The 24,826-nt window shown below is 41.1% G+C and overlaps 2 protein-coding genes across 3 annotated transcripts; both read right to left on the bottom strand.

The window, feature by feature from the left end:
* Positions 1-4,571: 4,571 nt before the first annotated feature.
* tmem245 (transmembrane protein 245) lies at positions 4,572-16,686 on the bottom strand. Of its 2 annotated transcripts, XM_079640503.1 has the most exons (18): positions 15,862-16,686; positions 14,744-14,861; positions 14,045-14,140; positions 13,316-13,423; positions 12,485-12,688; positions 12,225-12,394; positions 11,078-11,101; positions 9,613-9,717; positions 9,444-9,526; positions 9,271-9,361; positions 9,078-9,176; positions 8,858-8,989; positions 8,511-8,633; positions 7,605-7,750; positions 7,417-7,517; positions 7,139-7,313; positions 6,069-6,263; positions 4,572-5,993 (listed from the first exon to the last, which is right to left on the bottom strand). In XM_079640503.1, exons 1-18 carry the CDS (start codon positions 16,459-16,461, stop codon positions 5,945-5,947), a joined length of 2,619 nt encoding a protein of 872 aa, XP_079496629.1. In that variant the 5' UTR covers positions 16,462-16,686; the 3' UTR covers positions 4,572-5,944. The 2 variants fall into 2 exon arrangements, with proteins under 2 accessions (XP_079496629.1, XP_079496630.1); XM_079640504.1 differs by lacking the exon at positions 11,078-11,101.
* Positions 16,687-16,822: 136 nt separating this feature from the next.
* Positions 16,823-20,962, bottom strand: frrs1l (ferric-chelate reductase 1-like). The gene is made up of 5 exons (XM_079640505.1): positions 20,376-20,962; positions 19,791-19,875; positions 19,346-19,484; positions 18,303-18,549; positions 16,823-18,214 (listed from the first exon to the last, which is right to left on the bottom strand). The coding sequence occupies exons 1-5, from the start codon at positions 20,578-20,580 to the stop codon at positions 18,042-18,044; spliced, it is 849 nt and encodes a 282-aa protein (XP_079496631.1). The 5' UTR covers positions 20,581-20,962; the 3' UTR covers positions 16,823-18,041.
* Positions 20,963-24,826: the final 3,864 nt, after the last annotated feature.

Raw genomic sequence — 24,826 nt, 5'->3', positions numbered from 1 at the left:
TATATTAAATGCTTTGACAATAAATACATACAAAAATGTAATCTGTGGAAGCCGTGGCGCTGTAAAAAGCACGACCAATCATTTTAGCCGGCCCGGCTAAAATAACTGGATGGCCTACCTGCCTGTCAGCCTTCCATCCGTGCACAAACTTATCTCGTGCCCTCATTGGTCATGTGCACGTTCGTGTGTGTTGGAGGAGGGGCTCTGTAAGGATGTGGCAGATTTTTTCCGGTTGTGTACTTTCAAATTCTAGCGCACTCAAGCTGGTTTCTCCAAAATTACCTACCCCACCTTTAACTAGTTGTACACACTTTCTTCAATTAGTTAACAAGCTACAGTATGGCAAAAAGGTTAACTATAAGCCCCTTTTTCCGTTACTACACTGAACAAAAATATAAACGCAACATTTTTGTTTTTGCTCCCATTTTTCATGAGATGAACTCAAAGATCTAAAACATTTTCTATATACACAAAATAACCATTTCTCTCAAATATTGTTCACAACTCTGAAAAAATCTGTGATAGTGAGCACTTCTCCTTTGCCGAGATAATCCATCCCACCTCACAGGTGTGGCATATCAAGATGCTGATTAGACAGCATGATTATTGCACAGGTGTGCCTTAGGCTGGCCACAATAAAAGGCCACTCTGAAACATGCATTTTTGCTTTACTGGGGGGGTCTGGGGGGGTCCGAAAACCAGTGTGAGGGTTAGGATTAGGGTTAGGGTTAGGGTTAGAGTTAGAGTTAGGGTTAGGGTAATGTTGTGAATCGAGTGGCCTGTGTTCATCGTCCATAACATACGCCTGCCCATACCATAACCCCACCACCACCATGGGCCACTCGATTCACAACATTACCCTAACCCTAATCCTAACCCTCACACCAGATACTGACTGATTTTCGGACCCCCCCAGACCCCCCCCCCCAATAAAGCAAAAATGCACGTTTCAGACAATGGATATAAAGTACACTTCTCAGAGTGCACCAGAACCTCTCTTTGGGTGTTGTTGCTTGGTGTGGTGTTGGTGTTGACTTGTGTAGTGTTTATTCTGGGATGATGGACTCCCCTAGAGTATATCTTTGCATTGAGTCGTCTGGTCCGCATCTGATTTTAGGTTTCGATTCGTCATCAGACAGGCCGCGCCATCTCATTGGTTTAATGCAGCCTCGTCACCCTCTTCATTTTATATCACACTAATTCAAAAAGCAATTTAGACATTTTGATGTTCCGGACCTTTGCATGGGGAGATTTAACTGGACCTCGTTTCATTTTAGTTGAATACCCCTGGTCTACACCATGAATGACTAAATAAAATCAAGTAGATTCTTTAAAACTATGGAAACAATACATTAATATGAATTTAATAACGAAATATATAATATTGACATTACACTGCCTGAAGGCTCGGCAGCTCACTCCTGTCAGTGGAGTGCTGCTGCCCCCATGTGTTTAATGGAGGTGTTGCACGCAGAAGGCTGCCTGAAGGCATTAGTACACAAATACTCATTGATCACATAACAGTGTGTATTCATAGCCTGAACCGGTGGGATGGCCAGCAGCAGCAGCATCATCCGTGTGGAGTTCAACTGAGGTTAATAAAAATGTTTAATTTTCAGGTAAATGTCTGCTTGCCTTTAGTCTCAGGTTGCACTCAGCATCAGCTCTCAGGTAAAACTGTGGTCAATTCAAAGATTCAAAGGCTTTATTGTCAGAGGTGGAAGAAGTACTTAGGTCTTGTACTTAAGTAAAAGGGTTAAGGTTAGTGTAGAAATACTCTGTAAAAATCATGCATTCAAAAGGTTACTCAAGTAAAAGTACAGCATCAAAATCTTACCTTAAAGAACTCATTATACCCTACTGTCCTACTAGGGCATTGCGTTCCAAGAATGCAGGGTTGTTGGTTGTTCCTAGAGTCTCTAAAAGTACAATGGGAGCCAGAGCCTTTTCTTATCAAGCTCCACTTTTGTGGAATCAGCTTCCAGTTTGTGTTCGGACGGTAGACAGCCTATCCGTTTTTAAGAGTGCGCTTAAGACCTTCCTTTCTGATAAAGCTTATAGTTAGGGCTGATTAGATTCAGCCCCTAGTTTTGCTGATATAGGCTTAGTTTGTCGGGGGACATCTTACTTCTTCCTTCTCTCTGTCTATACCTGTGTACTCTCATGTTCCGAATAACCCAGCTTCCCCAAATTTCTTTCTTTTTGGTGTCTATATACGCCGGGATCCGGAGTCATGGATGATCCTGCGGTCCTGTGTCATGGATCGCGAGTCCTGGATCGCGAGTCGTGGCTGTGGTCCTGGATCATAAGTCCTGGATGGATATCCTCGTGGATTCATCTTCCTATTATACACACATGCATTTCCAAACATTTGGACTACCTATGTTGCAAATGTATTATCTTTTCAATTTACACACGGCATCTATTGCACGTCTGTCCGTCCTGGGAGAGGGATCCCTACTCTGTTGCTCTCCCTGAGGTTTCTCCCATGTTCCCCTTTAAACTGTGGGTTTTCTCTGGAAGTTTTTCCTTGTACGATGTGGGGGTCTAAGGACAGAGGGTGTCGTATTGTCATACTGATATTCTGTACAAACTGTGAAGTCCACTGAGACAAATGTAACATTTGTGATATTGGGCTATATAAATAAACATTGAAAATATACTTAAAGTACCAAAAGTAAAAGTACTCATTCTGCAGATTGTTCAATTTTAGAATAATAAATTATGTTTTGATTATAATTATTGATGCATTAAAGTGTTATCAAAGCTGGTAAAGGTGCAGCTTGTTTTATTTACTTTGTATACTGCAGGGTAGTTTGTGAATTTACTCCAGGTGGAACTAAAGTCTTATTTAAGAGTTGATTATATTTCACATCATTAGTCCAAATCTATAAAGTAACTAAAGGTATTAAATAAATGTAGTGGAGTCAAAGTACACTATTTACCTCTGAATTGTAGCAAAGTAGCAAAAGCAGAGAATGTTGTACGTGAAGTTAATGCAGGAGTCTATACACATGTAGAATAAGATGAACTGTATAACTGTAAATGTATTGTTTTTCAAATTGTATTCAATATATCATCGTCAGTATAGAGTGTGGCAATAATCAAACAAATTACAAATGAAATCTTCATGAAGAACCTCTGGAAAAACATCTACAACTCACTTTCATCCAGCCCTCATTTTCTCTCTTTCCCTCAAGTTTCTAGCACCTCATAAACTGACCTACATTTTCTGATGCTCTAAATTCAACACAGTCACTGTTCAAACATGGCTATTGCTAAATGTTATTTAAACAAGAATTTCATCTTTTAAGTCCTGTGGCAAAATGTATAAGATATATTGTTATGTAATATGTACATGTCAGGCGTGTGTTTGTTTGGTAGGCTACTGGAGACTTCAGTTGAAAGATGCCAGCTCTACTGACAGCTGTTCCGCTTCTTTCCGAGGATTTGATATATATTCTGTCCATCTGTACCGAGCCGGGCCGACACACTGACAATCTGTAAAGACTTCACAGAACAGACGCCTGGCTCAATTAATAAACAACACAGAATTGTTGATTTATCCGGGGAAACCTAGATTTAGTTTATTGATGAAATACTATGACTTTTTACCATTCACCATACACTTTTTGTATTCTTTAATATGGCTTTTCTTCTTTAAGGCATACAGACATGACATTGTATACCATACGTCTGTGATATTTATACCATTTTATATTTTTTTGCATACTAAACAATGACAATCATGACATTTTATGGGTAAACTACACTATATACCGCTACTTTGTTTGGCATGTAGTGTGATTCTTTTTAACAAACTATACCATGATATTTTTGTGACATCATTATGAATTACTACATTCTGACTTTTAACTTAGCTTTTTTAACACATACTATACTATTGCATTTTTGTATTTTCATGACTTAAGGCATTTTATACCATTATTTATTTTTTAAACATTGTATATTGTAATTTTTTTTAATGGCATATTAAATCAATAATATGTATCACTAACTATTTAGATGGCTATACTTGGAATAATTTGGGATTTCTTTATGTGAAAACTTTTTTGATATTTTATTTATTTTTACTCACATCCTTTTCATACCATTTGGCATTCATAAGCATTGAAACCACCGTCAAGTTGATTCCTATTTGTTGTAATGGAATCAACGTATTTTTAAACAGCTGCTTGTGGTGTTCGGTTTGACACGGACATGATCACTGTAAGAAATTTCAACTGTAAATGTAACTTTAATTTACTTTACTAAACAACAAGATATTAACTAGTTAAAATAAGCTCAATCACAACATTTAAGTTCATATTCCATAACAAATCCATTCGTTGACTACGTTTTTAAATGCAGTTCAATTACTTAAATTAGTTGAATTTGTACTTTTACCAGCTTAATACTAAAACAGAACATCCCCTTAAAAATAAAAATGTTAATCACAATTTCAACATTGTAATAATTCTTAAATTATTTGAAATTAACTACAATAATATTAATTGCAGTCCTAATTATTGAAAAAAGCAATCCAGTAATAAGACATCAAACAAAGCTACTGCAGTTGAAATGTTTATGTTTATTGTGTCAGTGCATATCCGGGTATTAAAAAACAGTAAAAGCAACAGTGCCAAATGAAGACTATAGTAGTAGTTAAACAGTGACATGTAAAGTAATGCTTGTTCCAACCCAGTCACAGTCCTCTGAAAGCTAACACAGTAGCCATGTATGATCAATGTTTCGCATTAAATACACAATTCATATGTACAGCTCAATATTAAAGCTTCAAATGATGTTAACTACTTCATACTCTGTTTAGAAAAGTGCTCTGACTGAAGTTCATGTATGTAGTAGAAAATATACAGACATTTCTAAATAAAGTGTTTGAGGTCAAAGCTATGATAAAAAACATGTTACAGGAAGGAAAGTGACAGAACTCTAAAGTGCTCACAGAAATACTCAGTCAGGCTTGTTAATATTAAGTCATTCTGAGTGTAAACGTGATTCAATACCAACAGATCAGCTAAGTGTGTCAAAAATGAAAACTGTGGTTGCATTTATTTGTGTATGTGCACTCACAGTGTGTAAAAAGAAAACCAAATGTGAAATAAATTAAACATGTAACAAGAAAATCCATCAGTTATTCTGTGCTCTTTGATTCAGACCAGACTCCCTGAAAGCAGGAAGTCTAATCTGATACACTGGAGGAGTTACCATCGATTATAGGCAGATATTTGCTGTAAATCAAGTGCACAGATAGTAAAAAAGTGAACCAGTTTAAATGAAGCCAAATTGCAAATTCACAGCTTTTATCACTGAAACGTGAATGACACATTAAGTTAAACGTCTCTTTCTCTTGAACCAGGCGTGAGGACTTCTATGACAAGCCGTCACTACAAACTGTTAGTGAGCCTCTGTTAGGGGCGAGGTAGGGAGTACAAATACTGCACAACCACATACTGTAGCTTAAAACCCAGCCGGGGTGTGCAGGGTGTTTATCAGGGGCTTTGTAGATAAAATATATCATCGTACTATCACCACAAACCGCACGGTAATATTTATTTTCTAAACATTACAAATCAATTTAGGCACTGGAGATCTGAGAGATGGTGTGATTAGTACCAACATCTCTGTCATTCATTTTCGCAAATGCCCAATGTGATGTCATTGGTCCAATTTAGGGATCAGGGTTAGGTTGATCTGTAATTCAAGGGTCTGGATTGAGCTGCTGGTGCCATATTGCTCAGAGAAACAGCTCTGGTCAGGAGACGGCATCATGGCAGACTAGCCGCAACGGCGCCGTCCTTCTCTGCGCGGCCTCCTGTAGAGCCGGGCGGCGTTTGGAGGAGATTCAGGGAGGGGAGTGCTTCCCCCTGAGGGAAATCAGCCAATAGGAAGCCAGAAGACGTTCCACAGGGCGTCACCCTCGAGCTCACTCACCCTTCTTCTTCAGGATCGTTGGAGTGGAGTCATTCATGGTCCTGAGAGTGACAAAGAATTAATGCTATGGTTGCATTTTTTATGGAGTGGATCGTCTTTTTTGATTTGATCTCTACCTGAGGGGGTGGTGCGGCCAGCTGGACGTCACCGGTGTGGGCGCTGCAGAGCTGGGGCTCATCAGCATGGCGCTGTAGATGTTGGCTGCAACGACCAGGATGCAGAGCAGGATGGGCCCGATGATGGCGCCCTCCAGACCCAGATAGTACGCTCCGCCTGCCACCGCCAGACCCGTCAGGTAGGGGTGTCCCCCTCTGACACACAGAGACAAGAAAACAGATCAACACAAAGAAATTGATGAGAAAATATAATAGTGGACTCGGTAGCCGAGTAGCCTTCCAGCCTTCATACCCTTACTCTTTCCCCTTCGTCACTACTAACAGTGTCGATAATTGCGTTATGGCAGGCATCCATTTTGAATGTAGAGTTGTAAATATATAGAGGGGTTTAAACATTTACCCTGATTGCTGCTGCATTACCAAGCAATAAGTATCACTTTGATTAAGAAAACACTATTCAAGTTGTTTATTTATCCCGTGGCAAACTCAAGCCATAAATGCAAAGTATGCTTTCAAAATACTAAATAATGTGATGTACTTCTGTATTTTTCTGAGTGGAATCTACTGGACCAATATGGATCTGAAAGAACATTTAAGTCAAATGTGTTTTACTGTAGTCCTTCCCCCCCCCATTCCCCATATTAAATATGTGTTTCCCCTTACCTTAAGACACATCCCAACTAGTCTTTTTAGTGACATCAAATCAATAACTCAACCTTAGTGAGAGGAATAATAAAGGGCAGCACTACAGGAAACACAACTCAAAGAGGAAACAGATGAGATGCAGCATAATCTAGCTTGTTGTCAGGGGTTGTTTTTTAATTTTTTTTTTATCAGGTTTATCTCAACATCTGTTTCTTAAGCTGAGCAAGGCAAATGCACACACTTTCGATAGACTTCACCAACAGAATGGTTTCCTTTCAAAGCCATATTTGAACCATATATAAACCAGGCAGCTGTTATTTGAAATGCATTGGTCTAATGTGTCAATGCTCTGAGGGGAAGCTCAGATAACGGAAGCTGCTAAGCTCAGATAACGGAAGCGGCTAACCAGTGTCACGCGTACATACCCTGATATGTCAGAGTAGATGGCTGTGTCTACAAAGTATGTAGGGAGCAGATGGCAGATCAGCAGCAGCACGGCCTTCACGCCTTCGCCCTGCACCAACCACAGGTCACACACTGCGGGCACCGCGGCCCAGTAGGTGCCCAGGAACGGCACCGCACCCAGGATGGCAGCCAGAGCTACGTGCCAGCAGAGAGGGATTCAGAGAGTGAGAAACCACTGAGCAGCTTGGCAGGTGCTGCTATGGCGACGACACAATGTGCTGTGAACATGCCGACTCACCAGAAGGAATGAACACTATGTTGATGCCAAAGATGGTGTGAGTGAGCCAGGTGTAGAGGCCGTAGAAGCCGGCCATTTTCAGAGAGGCGTCAAATACTCCTCTGAAGTAAAAACACAAGCACACACATGGTCAAAATAATTATTTAGATACGTGATAAGGTAGTTAAATTGTTTTTGTGTGTGGTTACCTGATGGCCTCTTCTACTGACTGGCCTATGATATTTGAGGAGGGTCCAGGCTGGGAGAGGGGGGTCAGGCTGATCACCCATTTGACCGGTTTGTAGTATTCACCGCTGGAGCTCAGCAGGTAGAAGAGAGTGGTTAGGAAGATCACCTGCGTAGAAACAAGACACAGCACTAACATGATGATATCTAGTTAAACTCATTCACATATTTCAACCTGTACTTCAGTTCGATCAAACATATTAAGGAACAGAGTACTCTTATATATATTTGGGGTGTTTACTTTACCACAAGAGCATTTATCAAATTACATTACATTGCATTTAGCTGACGCTTTTATCCAAAGCGACTTACAGTAAGTACATTCGACCAGGAAGATACAACCTTGAAGCAAACAGAATCATAAGTACATCAGGTTTCATAGAGCCAAACATTTCAAGTGCTACTCAACTGGCTTTAGACAAGCCAGCCCTTTATTAGTATATAAGTGCTTTGTTAGTAATTCAATCGCTCGAAGTGGAGTCTAAAGAGATGAGTTTTCAGTCTGCGCCGACATTTACAGATTGATCAAGCTTTAAGATCTGTTCAAATCTCCCATTGAGGCCAGTCTGAGAGTCAAAAGAGGTTCAAATGTAAACTTTAAAACAATGGAATTACAATTTCTTTGTGTTTCTAAATATTCAGATTTAAACTTGTGTTTCAATTTCACAGTTAGAGTGACATGTTTTATCAGGGCTAGGTTAGGCAACGTGCATCCAAATGTGAAATGAACATATATGTTGTTCAAGAGAGGGAAACAGACAGTATATCTGCAGATACTCAAATATGGGACATGAAAAAGTCGTACCGAGCCGACCCATTTTATACATACAAACACATGTAATTGGTTATTTTTGTAAAGGGGTTCATACCAGGCTCAGGACAAAGTTGAGCAGAGCCGTGCCGCTGTGGAACAGGACGGAGAGGAGAGTGGTCGTCGTGGAGATGAGGAGGCCCACATTTCTGCTCATTACCACCCACAGAGACTCCAAGATCTAAAAAAACAACAGAAAACCCACAAAAACTGTACACCTCTTTGAGACACAGTTATAAGTATTTCAATGATTTCCGTCAGCGCCTGAGACAAAGGACAAACAAATGATGATGTAGCACCCCCTACACTCTACTCAAACTATTTTTGTGAATGATGACCAACTCATCCATGACAGGAAATACATGCTAAATATCTGCCTCACACAGAAGATATGGTCATACTTACAGACAGCAGAGTCTCAATGTTTTCCTGCAGAAAGGAGGCGATGTCTTTCCAGTCCAGGATGTCGACCAGCCAGCTGTTCCCTCTCTGAGCCGTCAGCTTCTGACCGCGGGGGCGTCCAGTGTTGGTCGTGTTCTGAAAAATGAAGGGAATGTTTTACACATTATATTTTTAGGCGACAAATTTGTCCTCAACATTAAAAACTGAAATGGACTGGGCTGACCTTCACGAACCACGAGTGGTACAGTCTGTCCCAGAGCTCCAAAACCTGTTTCTCGATCACGGCTGTGTTGTTCCCCTTCTCCCCTAACATCTTATGCAGCTGTACAAAAGAAGAAAGATTTAAAGCAGATGAAGGTACTGAAGTATTAGAAATGTGCTTCCTTATTTTGACCGTTGTCCGTAATAATTCTTACCTTTTGTGTTATCCATTCTCTACCATGCTGATAAACATTGGTAGCAGCTGAATTTAGAGCCTTCTGCACCACACGAGCCTCTGGGAGCCAACTAGAGGAGGACAATGTGAGAAGAGGAAGAAAATATAGACTCTATACCATTAATTAATTAAACGGGGAGTAGACTGTCATACTTGGCCCATTCTGGATGGTTAGAAACGGTCTCATTGATTAGTTTACTGGTAACGTCGATCATGTGGACACTTTCATGGTGAACCTAAAAGATAAAAAAGTTACTTTGATATCCAAGTATCAGTGCATCTGAAAAGCGTTAATGTTATTCTGAAGTAATAAAAATGCTACCATAGCGGTGAGCAGCAGAGCCATGAGCAGGGTCCCTGTCACCAGGAGGAAGATGATGAAGATGCTGATGATTTTATCCAGAGATCGCTCCAACCACACGATCATCTACGCACATAGAGAGGACACAGAGAGGTAGAAGAAAAGGGGGAAACAGGGAGGAAGTCAGTGTGATTCTGAAGAGGTTCAAAAACAAACAGTGATCAGACACATGGAGAAACCTGTCCTTTCCATGTGAAGAAGAAGCCATTTTGGATTTAAAAGCTGCCCCCTTGGGCCCTGGGAAAAGCAAAGTATACAGCCGAGGGAGCCTGAATATCTGCCCACGTATGCATGCACACATCTTAACACTTTAATATGGAAACATGCATGTTCGTTTGAATGCATGGCCTTTGTCAGTATATTTTTATTTAATACAAAAAAACAATTACAAGCCCATCAACCAGTCCTTCAAAGTTCATTCTGTTGACATCTTTTCACTCAGGTTTCTCTATGGTCCAATACTGCATCAGCATCCAGATTGCAAGAGTTTAATCTCCACTTGTATTATGTGTTAATGACACACAATCACATGTTGAGAGTCAAGTTACTGGAGTCAATGGCAAGTTGCTGTTGGTTAATAAATTGACAGTAAAATGATATGGCAAAAAAGGCTCGGTTGCATTTTGCCTAAACAATGGGACATAGTACTTTAGTCCAGAATAAACTGTTAAATATTACTAGTGAATGTTTAACTACAGTCCTCCTAATCCTTACTTCACAGAAGGTGCTTGGCAGGCTGACAGGTGTGGATTAAATACAGTAAAAAAGATTGGTAAACAAAGAAATGGAAACTGCCAATCAAACAAGTAAGGACAGTCTGTTTAGAACCAATTAGCTCAAAATGACACTTAAGGCATTTACTAGACCACTAATAGAACATCTTAGTATATATAGTGCGTCATATTGACAAACTGTTAAGTGTTTCCATTGTTTTGTCCCCACTCCCGCCAAAAAAGGCTCCTGAACCACAAAGGTTTCATGGGCAGTGTTTCTCCTACATCTCAATAAACTTGGTTAACGTCAGGCTTATTGACAATATATTCAGAAACGCTGCACTCTCCTCCCACTGTGCTCTGTCTACATCACCACATCAGCCATCTCTCCATGCAGCTCATACTCTCTCAGGCAGAGCTGCCAGTGAGGTCACAGCAGGGAAGGTACGGGCGAGGCCGACGGACAAAAGAGTCCCACCTCCTCGACCGTAGCTTCCTGTAATAAGCAGGAAAGCGGCGAGAGGACAGACATGTAGACGAGATGAGGGGGAGGGTGGGGACAGTGAAGGGTAAAAGCGCCAGTCCAAGCGTGTGTCCACACCTTCACACACACTCACACGTTCATTATGTACAGGTTATTTCCTTATATGGCTTCACACACTGCTTTGTGTCAGTCTCTCTTTCTTTCAGCACTCTGCTCCTCCAATCATTACCTGCTTGTTAAGCCAATGCCAGAGCTTGGGGAGAGAAAGAGACATTGGGAAGATTATTATTGGAAAGACCTGTGCACGGTTATCACAATGTTCCTGAACAACAAGAACACGAGCTCTTTGGGAGCAGGCAGTGAGGGGTCAGAAGTGGAGCGTGGCAGGCAGGATGTCATTACTTTGTGCGGAGCGGATATACAGTGAAGATGCTCATCATTGTGATTATAAACACACAACAACTATTTCCCGATAAAAAGCATCAAGAGAAAGAAATGTGTCAGAGCAAAGGCGTCACACTATGAAGTGGTTAAGATGAATGATGTAATTCATACAATTGCCTACCTTCAAAACGAAGCAGACACAAAGAAACATGATCATTTACTTCATGTTTGAGTTGACCTGACAAAGTCCAAAAGCCATTTTCAGCTTCTCTATCTGCTCCAACACCTGGGTCTTAGTCGTGAAATGCGCCACTATGTTCACCATCTAGCAGCTCATTTGGTTTGTTTACCATTTGGTGCTGAGCAGGTTGTTTAAAGTCAGTTTAACAAATGCTTTTGGTGAAAACTGCTGCATGCTACTTTTTTTAATAAGGGCTATGTGAGCGGTAAGAGTAAAGTTGCTATAAAAGATGTTATAAAGCTCCGTAGAACTAAGAGAAACTGCAGAATCATGTATGTATAACACGGTGAAATTAAATAAACAAAACCCAGTTGGTTCTACTCCTAAAAAGCATTGAAACTTTGTTCATTTTGTGGATCAGTTGAAAGAAAGGAAATCATATTTGCAGGATGTACTGAAAAGATTTCACAGACGGAAACCCATCTGCAACGTAATCCTTAGTTTTGAACCTCGGGCGATGTGGGAGGTTCAGTTTAAGCGAACATTTGAATAACCCTTGACACAGAATTTCCAGATACATGTCCTTCAGAATACTGCTCACAGTGTATTCATTCTCCTACATTGAAATACCCAGTAGGCCCCGGCTTACAGTGTGTGGACAGTGACGACCATACCGTGTGAATACTAAAAAGGCGTACCGGTGTAACAGAAAGTGTGTGTGTGCCTGTATGAGGGTGTGTGAAATCACAGACAGGGGACTTAAGGACAGCTCCTGTATCAGCAGCACCTGGAGGTCGGTCAGAGACGTTACCTTAGTGTCGACACGCAGCAGGAACTGAGCCAAGCCTTTGATTGGTCCAGGCAGCAGGGCCTCCTCGCGCTCGCGTCCATGCCTCTCCAGCACCGCCCACCATGAGAGGAGGGTCCGCGCTGCAAAGCCCTTCAGCCCAAAGTGGACCACCAGCTTCTTCAGCACCCACACTAAAGTATCAATGCCTCGTTAGTCAGAGAGTACAGTAGGTCGGACGAGATGCATGTGAGAGGGAGTGTGTGAATACATGTGTGTGTTACCAGCCACAGGGATAGGCAGCAGTTGTAGGATCCAGAGGTTGAGCCAGACCTGAACCAGCACAATGGCCCAGACCAGCAGAATGAAGTAGATATCACTGGCTCTGTGGGCGCTCTTCTCTTTCTGGAAGAGGCCGCCTGGTAGAGAGCGAGAGCCCCGAGGAAACCCAGGCGTGGAGGGAAGAGGGCCGGCAGACGGTAAACCATCTTGGTGGAGAAGAGGGCGAGGGCACAGAGGAAGAAGAGAAAAGGAAGAAGAGAAGAGAAAGAAAGATCAGAGCAATGACGATGGACTATGGTTTGTTTTACAAAGTAAAATACCACCATGGTTAAATGGTAAAGCCAAAGCAGAAGTGTCTTGTTCCTTAAAGGTTGCTGGGTCAGAGAAAATGTTGACTGTATGTAGTAACAATGCAGCTTCTATATTAAAACACAAAGTAGTTTGGAGATTAATATCCATTAACCATCTGAATCCCAAGCGCTTTCAAGATTTTTGTTTAATTCTGTTTTGGTTTGGCTTGTTTTTCACTGCAATGTATATATGTTTGTATAATTCCTCCACCTCTATTGAACAATCACAATCATGGCTTGATCATTTGATTTGATGATATTTAGGTGGGAATGTTGGTCACACATGATTCACTCAAATGTAATAATCCAATGAAATGTGTAAATGGTATCCTTTTGGCAATTTGTAAAAAAAATGCCTTTCAAACCCACCAACAGGTTACAGGGCTCAACACTTTTCAAACAGAATGCTTTATTATCTGTTTACTTGATTAAGTATGGTGGTTGTTGACCTTCTCTAACAAACTTCAAAGTGAGCTCTCTTACCTGTAGTAGAGTTTTCACCCGGCTCAGTTTTCATCTTAAGGTTGCTACAGGAGATTGCCATGTAAATAGTGTTAGCAGCAAACGACAACACCTGCCCCGACAGCTCTCCTGGCGAGATTGAAGAGAGACAAAAAATACCAGTCACAAATAACAGCACAGCAAAAAGCAACACATTTCTTTGTGAGTTTGTGTGGTATTTTCACTGGCCCAAACTGTCCACCTCATGTTTTAGGTAAAGCTTTACTAAGACACTGTATAACTAAATGTAAGTGGTAGCTCGAGGTCTAGATTGGTCACATTATATTAAAAAGCTGCTTTTATTTGTTCTGCTGCTCAAAGGATGATAGTTTGTGAATAGGATTCTTTCATATGGTCGTTCAACATATTGTGTTTCAAGAAGATTTCATGCACGTTGATTATAAGGCTATAAATGGACATTTAGAGAACTTGTTGGCTTTCTTGCAGACAGTAAGATGAGAATATTGATACCACTCATATAATGTAATGCTGTATTCAGAAGGAAGTTAATAAGTTACATGAAAATAAGTAACATGAAAATTGTAAACAGGGCTGCACCAGCACATCTGAAGTTCACAAATTAACATATTATATATATATATTTGACATGTACCAGCACTCTATTCAGTTATTTATGAATGCCCAGTTGACCGGGAGCAGAGGCTTCTTACTGTGGTAAATGTGGAAGTGTGTGTGTTCATAAATCCTCACCTCTGCCAGGGACAGGTGGTTTCTCTTGGGATCCCACGATGATGAGGGCAACCACAACCACAAATATGGGCACCCTCCAGGAGCCGGTCAGAGACACTGAAAACAGATGCAGAAACCAGGGCAGTAATAACTAAATAAATATATCTCAATATTTTGGAGATACATTTTGCTCTTTACCTTCATGACATTTTGTTACATTATTTGTTATTTCTTGACAAAAATGTTTACATATGGTGCACTACTGTATAAGCTGAACGATATGTCTTGCTATAATTACAGCACTAATATGATTTATTCCGTAACATTTGCATAAGGATAGGTGCCAAACAGAGATCAGATATGTCTACAGGCTTGGGATAGCCATATATGCTCTCTGTTACTTTTAACATTTCACACCCGGAGGTCAACAAGTGTTTTATGGCAAGCCTTAAGTGTGCTAAAAATACTGGGGACTTCATCTTACTATGAAACTCTGCATGTGATCTTTCTAAGGGGAAATAGAAAACTACTTCACTCCATTGACTGTGTAAGAAAAAAGGTTTGCTTCATTTTCTGAAGCCTGTTTCAAGCAACCTGCCTAGTATGTCGAATGTGAAGAAATGTTCCTAGGGGCAAAGAAGGAATCTGAATGGAGTGTGGAATGAAACCAACATGTCTGAGCAGACTCTGCAGGCTGCCCCTCCTCCTCCTCACACTCACCGGTGTAAAAGAGCAGGACGGCCCAGACAGGGAGAGCTACGGCCCGGAGGTAGTGCTCGGTGTTGGGACTCCACTTCAAACAAACAGCCAAAAAGTAGCCAAACACCACAGGGCACACCTTGGAGGGAGCAAAGAGGCAGAGTGGCACATAATGAAAATCTAAAGATGGTAATGGTTGCAGTCAGATCAAGGTACATGTTGTAACCTCTGCTCATCTGATGCTTCTTCCAAATACAGTACAATTTGTTCAGTGTCCATGGAGGTGATCATCTTACCAACAGACAATCTGCTGCTGTTTGGTAGGAAAAGCATGAAATATGATCCTTCAGTCTGTAATCAGATGGTCTCAAAGGTCTTACCCAGTTCAACTCCACACAAAGACATCTTTCGATGTAATTTAATACAATGTCCTCAATTCTGTTTTCGGACAAGGGCCCTGTGAGAGTCTACATCTGCATTTAGAGAAAGGACAGGCTGTCTGAGGAGGAACATTTAATCTGATTTGTATTTAGTCAAAGCGTAGCTGGGCTCAGACCCTGAGGCTGTTTTGGAATAATAAGGTATTAATCGATCAGACACTGAAACAGCAGGAAATCTTATTAGCTAAAATACAAGTTTAGGCATATTTTCCAAGAAAAATTGATTAACGGTATAACCCATTATGAGACACATTCAAGGAAATGTATTTAATCTATTTGATGCAATTTGCTATTCTGCAATCTCAGTTTATTGTTTATTAACTACTGATCATACTGCATAATTTGTTTATCAATTGAACTCTTATACATTCATTATTCTGAGCTCATTTTAATCAAACTGGGACAAAACATTATCAAAAACTCCTCCTTAACTAAATAATAACACATTTAAAGAAGAATAATTAAGTTCAAACTTGTTGCTGATAAGACTACATTTGGTGAACTGCATCAATTTCAGAATGTTTTGTTTTGAATACATGTATAATGTATAGTGGTGTAGATTGTAACCCTGTGTCCCAGCTACTCTCTGAGCTGTTTAGGGGGTCCAGCTGACAGAGCTCCACACTGACACATTGGGTCACAGAGGGTGTATTGTCATCATTACAGGGTGTGGGGGGGTACCACTGTCCATTCACTCACCCACACCGTGTGGAAACAGTCCAACGCGGCCCCGATGACCGAGCAGACGTGCCCGATGATCACCTGCATGCCGATGACGCTCCAGAACAGGTACAGGAAGTACACCAGCGGCGCCCCGGCCCCGATCACCAGCAGCACCGTGAGCCTCTGCAGCACCAGCCGGCCCATCGCCTCCACCAAGTAGTTCACACACCACACCGGGATCAGCAGGGTCCCCATCACGATGGGCGTCCCGGTCTCCTGCAGGCCGCTGAGCCAGGAGCGGCCGAGCCGAGCCAAGGAGTGCTTGAAGGGGTGGAGGAAGGTCCCGCAGAGCACAGCCCACAGCAGCGGCCGGAGGAAGGCCTCCAGGATGAAGTACACCAGGACAGTAGCTCCGCAGCATATCGCCACAAAGATCATCGCCCCCGTGTTATAGAAGGCCTGTTTAATGTTTTTATCAAACTTCAGGGAGGACGGCTGGGTTAGTAGCTGGCTCACCATCCCGACGGCCGGCTGCACACTCTCGGAGAAGAAGACGGAGTGAGGCCGCCCGGAGAGAGGGCTGCCCGGGGGACAGGGGGCGGCGGGGCCCGGCACCGAGTCCTCCTCGTCTGCCATGTTCCCCGACTCTGCCTCGTCCGTAGTCTACGCGAGGGATCAAATCCGACGCGTGAGGGAGGAAAATATGTGACGTAGCGCTAACGAAAGGCCCAAGGCACCATGGGAAATGTAGTGAAAAGACAGACAAACAAACGCTTCCGGTTTTTTGTTTGGATTATGTTCTTTATCTTTTAAAGTGTTTTGCTGCATAATGTTATAAATCTACTAATTTACAACCATAATACTGTTGTTCAAATCTTCATTTCCGGCTGGTGCTGCCCCACATTGCTAGTATTTAAAGAATTACACATTTGAAAAAAGCAATGCACATCAGAACAATTTGACTGAAGTTAGCACATAACTGAGTCTTACACGTAGCTTTTATGAACAAGAAGTGTTTTAATTTGGCCTGCTTGAAAAAGACAACAGTTGGGTTATTGATACAGTCACTATTAGGTCATAACAACACACATTTTAATTGACAGGTTTTCTTTTTCAGGTAAATGTTGCAAACACATTGTGTGCATTGAAGCACAGATTTATATATACAGTCTATGATTGAAGCCAAGGAAGCAGGGCCCTTGAAACAATGTTGGTGGTTGAATGCAATAAAAACGTTAATTGTATTTAATTGTTAATATATGGCATCTTTTATTTTTCTTTAAACTACACCAAATAAAGGTTTGCTTTACCCTGGAAGACTATTTTCACACTTACAAACACAGTAAACATGTTGAAGAAGCCCCCGTGTTTTAAAAATACAGATGACAAGACGTTGGTCCCAATGTCCCATCTTATAATTTTTTTGTAATTTCTATTAAAAATAATTTTCTATTCCCTTATATTGTCATGCACAGCACAATCTGTGTTGTCTTGGGTATATTGTATTATTGCACTCATGTAGCAGTCAGAGTGCCACAGTAATAATAAACAAACCCAATAGCCACTGTGAAATAAAAGAGAAAACAATCTTAAAGTACATTTTAGGAAAAGATTAGTGCCAAACATAATGCTTTTGCAAAGTAAAATCTTGAAAACTATATTTTGTGATAATAGGATCAGCAAATAAACCACATTTTTTAGTTTCTCCAAAGCCTGGAGTCTATTTAAACATACAATGGTAAAGAGACATGAAGATAATGTGCAAACGGCTGTGAGCTACTGTCCTTTTTTAGCCCACACAGGCACTGTCTCCTCATCACCATTGAATCGCTGGTTTTTTAAATCATTTTCAGATTTCCAAGGGCATGCTGTATTTTGAAGACTTGCGAGATGTATCTGTTGTCATGTATAGTCCTCTTTGTAAATACTTAAAATCTATGATAAATACTGAAAATAGTTGACCTATTTTTATTATAACAATAATCTCAGAAAAAAAGTGTACTGACACCAGTACATGACAGCTCTACAATATAATAATTTGGCAAAATTCTGTTTATGAGTTCAGAGTAATGTTTATAGACTTTTTTATGTTTAACATTTCTAATACAGTGTCTCTTTGTGCAAAGTTCACACTTGATAGTGGCATCAGACCTTTTTGTATTGCTGCTTCATCTTCTCTTGCATCTTTCTTCCACTATGTGCTCTGCTGTGCGTCATTATGGCGTTCCCATTAGTAGGTAGAAGGTGAGGGCTACAATAAGCAGTAAGCAGAGAGGAGAGTTGAAGGTCTGGTAGGCTGTGGAAGGCATGAAAAGGTCCTCGTACTTATAGATGCTGACCATGCGGTCGCTGACAGGCGGATTGTCGATGTCATGCCTCGTGATGGAACCTGTTGAAAAGGTAAGACGATGTAAGATGTCGTGAAAAACAAAAATAGCACAAAGACAGTTGACTTGATGCTAAGCTTAATCCATTACCTTGTATAGCGGGTCCCCATGCAAACAGGTAATACCATGACAAGTGTAAGTCCACAAGTGTTTCCTCTCTGGGAACATATAACGGCCGTTTGAAACGGCAGGTCACCCGGTTGTTATCAAAAATGCCCTCTTCATCTCTAGCAGGGTTCCTCTTTATCTCCTTGGCCCACTGGCCGACATTGTAGAAGTGATGAATCCGTACACGTCCGTTATCGTCATGGACACAGCCCATGACATCGTCTCCTCCCTGAGGAAACAGGAAATAATTAGTTGCTTTCTTATTCCAAATAGCTACATATAATTTGTTTTTAATAAAGTTAGATTGAAATACAAGGTATAAATAAAAATAACTAGGACTGATACTATTATTGTTCATGCAAGGACATTCAGCCCCTAGTGTTTTCCTTCAAAGAACTGTCACAAGATTAGACTGGAGTCACAGACTGGAAGCAAAGCTATACTCTGATTCTCAATGCACATGAGTTGGTTTTCCGAAAATGAAAGTCATCTAATAGGCAAAATAGGAAAAAGTCAATATTTAAAATAAAAATGTCTAGCTGAGACTGCAGGTTAGCTGTCAAACTCATCTTCAACTTGTGGATATGTTAAAGTTCAATCTTGGGAGATAACTTTAGTTAGTCCTTTGAATTACTTAATTCAAAACTTTAGGCCATTTAGATTTAGAAATGACCCAAGCTGCATGGCTTTGGACTGTGGGAGGAAGTCAGAGGACTCTTAAAAATCAGACCACATGAGATGAGAACAACATGCAAACTCCTCACAGAAGACCCTTCTGCCCCCTAGCTATTAGACAATAACTAATAAGATATATAGTGCCTAGCCTTGATTATGGGGTGTAAAACATATGTTCACTATTACAATGTAAACAACTGTTTTAACTTCCGTGTTTTTAAACTAGTAACTTGGTCTCAGCAAAAGATTAGACTAAAATGTGATGTAATAACACAATGTGTGTTGTGCTATCTCTAAAACAGTATTACAGTCAGAGTTGTTGTTGTTGTTGTTGTTGTGCAGCTGCTCACCATTTTCTTGTCCGAGGAGAAACCTACGGCCACCCAGCCATCTGTGTCTGCGCTCATCTCGTACTCCACGTCTGTCCCGATGCGGCGATAACTCAGAAAATAGTCGCACGTTTCTGCATCACAACCTGGTTTCCCATATCTGTACATAAACAAATAAAGACGTTCACTTTTAAGCCACTAATGACGAACAGATCTCAGTTGAGAACGTGAGCTTCACATGATAACATTAAGACCAAATGTAAACCTTTAAAATGAGTTTTATTCAGGTTTAAGACAACACAGTGGAGAGGTATATCTTTCTCCAGTATATGTTAGGTATATGTTAGCTCCAGCTTTCTGAAGTCCGGCTGCAGCAGCATCTAGGATAGGGCAGCCCTGGGGAATAAATCTGCACCAGAGATCTGCTCAGTAAGTTAGAGCTGAAAAGCATGCACCCTTCTCTTACCTTATGCAGCCTTTGGTTACTCCACAGTCAACGACTTTGATCCTGGCAAAGGGATCTACTGGTGGGGCGGTGGGGAATGGATAACCTGCGAAATGCAAGATCAGAACTGTTGGTTCGGCACAAAAACAATTAATTGTTTCTAAGACAGTCAAAGGGGCCAACTAGAGGCCACCTGCACTGTGTGTGTGTGTGTGTGTGTGTGTGTGTGTGTGTGTGTGTGTGTGTGTGTGTGTGTGTGTGTGTGTGTGTGTGTGTGTGTGTGTGTGTGTGTGTGTGTGTGTGTGTGTGTGTGTGTGTGTGTGTGTGTGTGTGTGTGTGTGTGTGTGTGTGTGTGTGTGTGTGTGTGTGGAAGTGGGGGTTGGCAGCTACCAATGGGGGAGCTGGCCTGGGTACTGAAAGGCCTGTAACACTGTAGACAGGTAGAATGAACCACAACATAAACAGCACTTGTTCACTTTCTGCTTACAGTTAGTGTTTGATTTGCAGTGTTCATGCTTAACTCTTGTATATATATGTGTGTATGGTGCATGACATGTAAACAAAACCCACCAACTAGCAATCAGTACCAATGCATTACATCCTTACCGTCATCGGACAGATGCCTGGACTCCAGGAATTCGGAGGCGAAGGTGCTGTAGGTGTCCTTGTGAGGCTCCTGGTGTCCCGGCTCTCCGTGCTCCCCGTGGCCGGACCTGAGTGCTCCTTCATCGGTGGGGCTCGGCGCGACCCCCCACCATCCGCTTTGTACCACCAGCGTCAATAACTGCACGAGCCTCCGCAGGAAAATCATGGTTCTTTAAATTGACAAAAATTAAGAGATAAAAACAACTAAAGCAACTCGAAATCAAATCGGATCCTCATTATTGTTTGAATGTCGGTATCTTCACAGGGCCTTCCCATCGCAGCATCACAAACATCATCCCCGCATCCCAATTGCCTGTTTGCTGTGTATTCGTATGGATGTGGGGGGATTCAGCGCCGATGACCGTGTGATTAAAGCTAATCCAATCCTAAATTACCCATATTAGTAATCGCACCGTCTAATTCGGCTACACGATCATAATCCTCTTTGAAATCCGAATCTAGATTCATAGCAGTGCTCTTTAAGCTTCAAATATTTTTCAGTCGGAGTGTTGGCTGGATGAATGGTTTCGCCCGGCCTCCCTCTCTTCTTCTCCTCAGTCAATCACAGTAACATCCAATGAGGAGCCGCTACGTGCAGTGATCAGGATCAATCAATTGGGGATCAGTCCCATAGTCCGAAAGTGAGAGGTTGTTTATAAAAACGGAAATCGTTCATTTGGATAAGATAGATTGTATCCCATAGGCTACTTCTGAAAAAAGGGCCATATAGCAAAAGGCATGAAAAGTCAAAATACAAATGTGTAAATGCCAGAATGTTTTTTAGTCCAATTAAATTATTGCAAACTTAATCTATTCACACAAATATTTGAATTTAAAAGCAAACTCTTTTAAGGCTGAATAACATAACATTCTTCTGAAGAAATAAGAAAATCGTCTATTTATTTGAATAAAAGTAAAAATACTAAAATCAGGCTGTTAATACCCACCATGTTTGTAATTGTTGTGTTTTTCTTTAATGGAAACAATCAGGCACGTGTCCCATTTGTTAAAAACATGTGTATCTGCGTCTGAATATAGATGCAATTAAAAAATGTATGATGATTGTGCAGTCTTGTATGTGCCTTCTCAATGCATTATGTATTTAATAATGTGCAGCCCAGCTTTAATGTGTGCATTTAGTTCCAGATAACCAATAAGTCTCCTCTTACTGCTTTTGTAAAACAACAGAGCATGTGTGAAAACATTTTTTTTATTCAAACAAAATCGGAGACAGACATGGTTGTTTGCAGAGTGTGAATTGGTGAATATGCATTATTTTTACTGAACTAAACATATCAGGTCTTCACTCACATCCTTGACTTCATACTCCATCCTCTGTCTTTTTCAGTGGTGGTACACAGTCCTGCCACATGATGGTGATATAAAACCACAGTTTGAACTTCATTTCAGAGAATCTGTTCTTAGGCAACTATTTAACATTTTTACTTTTAATTTAGAGACATTTCCCATCTGATGGAGTCAGTACATACTAGGCTGCCGTGGGTACAAATGTATATCACATCATTGTTATTTCAGTAAAGGTATAGGACAAATTACATCAAAGTTTTAGCTCCATGTTTTTTTAAGACTTCGGTCATTTCATTGTGCCTGTGTCTTTCTGAGAAATTAAAGCTGATGAAAAACTACTTTATAAATGAACAACTAAATCTGTAGCTAATAATAGCTCATTACTGTGCGGCCTTGCGGAAATAAAATGTACAGAAGTGCAAGTCATGAACTAATGAAATAAAAAATGTAACACTTGCCCCATGTCCGGTTATAATCATTTTTGTAATCTTCTCAAAGTACAATGAGTCATGAGTCAGCCTATAAGTGGACACTCACAGAAGTGTAAACAGACCTTTAGCATCAGAATCATCCATTCGTTAGAAATCATAACTACGGCAGTGATGCCTAGAAATAATTGTAATACTTAATATTTAATTGGTTTTGTAACAGTTATTTAATGGGTCTGTGCACACTTGTATGGACACATATTGCACGTTTGGACTGCTAGCTTTGTTTAAATTGATTTAAATTGAATATGTAATCATATAATTCAATTGTTTAGTATTTGGTCAAAAAGTAACCACAGTGTTAAAAGTGTTGTAAGTTTCATATTTTATCTAGTAGTGACTGCAGGTGAGTGAGACACAGATAGGCTGAGGAACGTTGCTGTTCATGTGTGTGTCCTGTAGGTGATGCTGGTGTTACACAGTCTGAAACAGACTAAAAGTGTAAATAGACAATAATGACTGTCAGACAGATCAGAGGCTGACTGACATCCACAATCATACTCACACAGACACTTTATTTTTGCATTGCATGTGAACTTTTATGTATACATTGTTTTCTGTTCTAAGAGTATGTCTAACATGGATTTTTTGTATCATGGGTGTGTTCATACGAGAGTGTGTGACCTTTAACCCTTTCCCTCTTCACACCGTCTCTCTCAAACACAAATCAACCTGATCAATCGTTTCTCTTGTTCTCCATCCACCCAATTATCCCTCGTTTATCCTCCTATTATTCCCACTTCTACCAGCCGACCCTCTCTCGTTTTCTCTCCAACCCAATTACCATTCCGTGTAAGGGGCAATGCTTGCTGGGTAATGAGGGACTCTGGGCGTAGCAATCTTATCTTAATAGCCTTAAAGGGCCACTCATTAGCACAAACACTCACTCTCCCGCACACACGTACACACCTATCCACACACTTCTGTCCCCGTACATCTTGCCACAGAGAGAGATGGAGTGATGGAAAGAGAGAGTGAACATGGACCTGATGGGAGCAGAAAGAGAGAGAAAAGAGATGCTGGTAGAGAAGCGATGAGGAGAGGGTGAGGCAGGATGGGGGGAGATCTGGTAAATGTCAGCGGTGGGTCTCCTGGGCCTGAGAGACGGGTTAGTGACAGGAGAACAATGGCCGCTGGATCCATTCAGAAACACAGCTGCTATGAGTGCAGGCCTGGACCTGTCCTCTGCTTAGCCATCAGCCAGCACTTGTAAAGGCAGAGCTAACCCCACACACACATATATACTGTAAACACATACTTGTAGTAAAATGCTAGCTGGCACACATCAAGCAACCCACAATTGTTTACCTGGACACACAAGGTAAGCCCGGGATGTTATGGAGGATCAGCAGCGATGATGGCTTAGTCAGAGCTGTCAGTCAATAACAGCCCCTGTAGGCTCAGACCAGCACATGCAATATGAGGCCTGCATACTCATATCTACTCTGCTAGGGCTGCTTTACCTTGACTGATAAAGCTTGGGAGATACGTTGTGTCTCTAACTGTCAAAAGATCCTATGAATGTCTTCGAAACCAAGAATCCCATGAGTTGATATGTTTAAGAGTGACGTGTCCCTTCATTAAATTGAAGATGGGCTGTTGTTTATATCTGAGTTAATCCCTTATACAATATTTGCAAAAATCTACGGGTATTTCAAACTGATTCTTAGCTTTGTAATTTCATTGTAATGATAAAACATGGGAAGCACATCCTTGGCTATCCAATAAAAATAAAGCCTCTTCTTTAATCCAGGTAGGTCTACGGTTTGCCTGCACATCGACCTGTAGTTAAGATATCCCTCCTTTCTTAATATTTGTTATACTTTTACTATTTTGCTAATTTGTGTAGTAGAGCTGCAGAGATATCATTGTATCCCCTGGTAGAGCTGCAGAACTATAAACCCATAGGTTTTGTCTTGTTTTGTCATCTAAACTCAATGTTCGAAACCTACCACCTCATTCCCTATCAGAGAGTGGTTAGATCACTTATCGATTCACCCCCTCGTATAACGCAAGCTATTAGCTCAGTCTCCAACTCTCTCACACACACAAACAGTCATAAAGCAGGTCTGTGATAGCTGCGGCCCCCCTTCCCCCAGGGCTTCATTTAGGAGTTGTCAGAAATCCCTTTACTCACAGAGGACAGTAAACACTATTGGCACGTTCTTCTGCCTGCAGAGCAAATGCACCCTCGCCCCACCTTTCACACCTTCACACCCCAAAAGACAACGAAAATACATTTGTCCTCATTGTTGTTTGCTTATTACACTCATGCTAAATACTGTGTAAGTGTTGTATGAACAAAAACAGGTCTGTCTTTGTCTTATTTTGCATACTTGGTGTTTGAAGTTTGTCTGTTGGGGTCTCTGTGTGTACCAAAGGATGAAGGCTTCCATTGTGCAGATGAAATGTTTGCTTTAGAGATAAGGAGGCACCGATGAGCCATCGATCAGCACTCATTAAACACATCCGACCCTCGTGACACATATTTGCATGCACAAACTCAGCCACATGAACACGTACAGCTGACAAACACAGGAAACATTATTTAAGCTCTGAATGTATTAGATCTCATTCCAGACTGTCATACCTTGGTCTCCTGCCATGTGAGTGACT

The sequence above is a fragment of the Notothenia rossii genome (genome assembly GCF_949606895.1).
Source record: "Notothenia rossii genome assembly, chromosome: 7".
NCBI classification, from domain to species: Eukaryota; Metazoa; Chordata; class Actinopteri; order Perciformes; family Nototheniidae; genus Notothenia; species Notothenia rossii.
The sequence above is the reverse complement of the archived record's forward strand: the minus strand, read 5'-3'. Positions and strand labels throughout refer to the sequence as shown.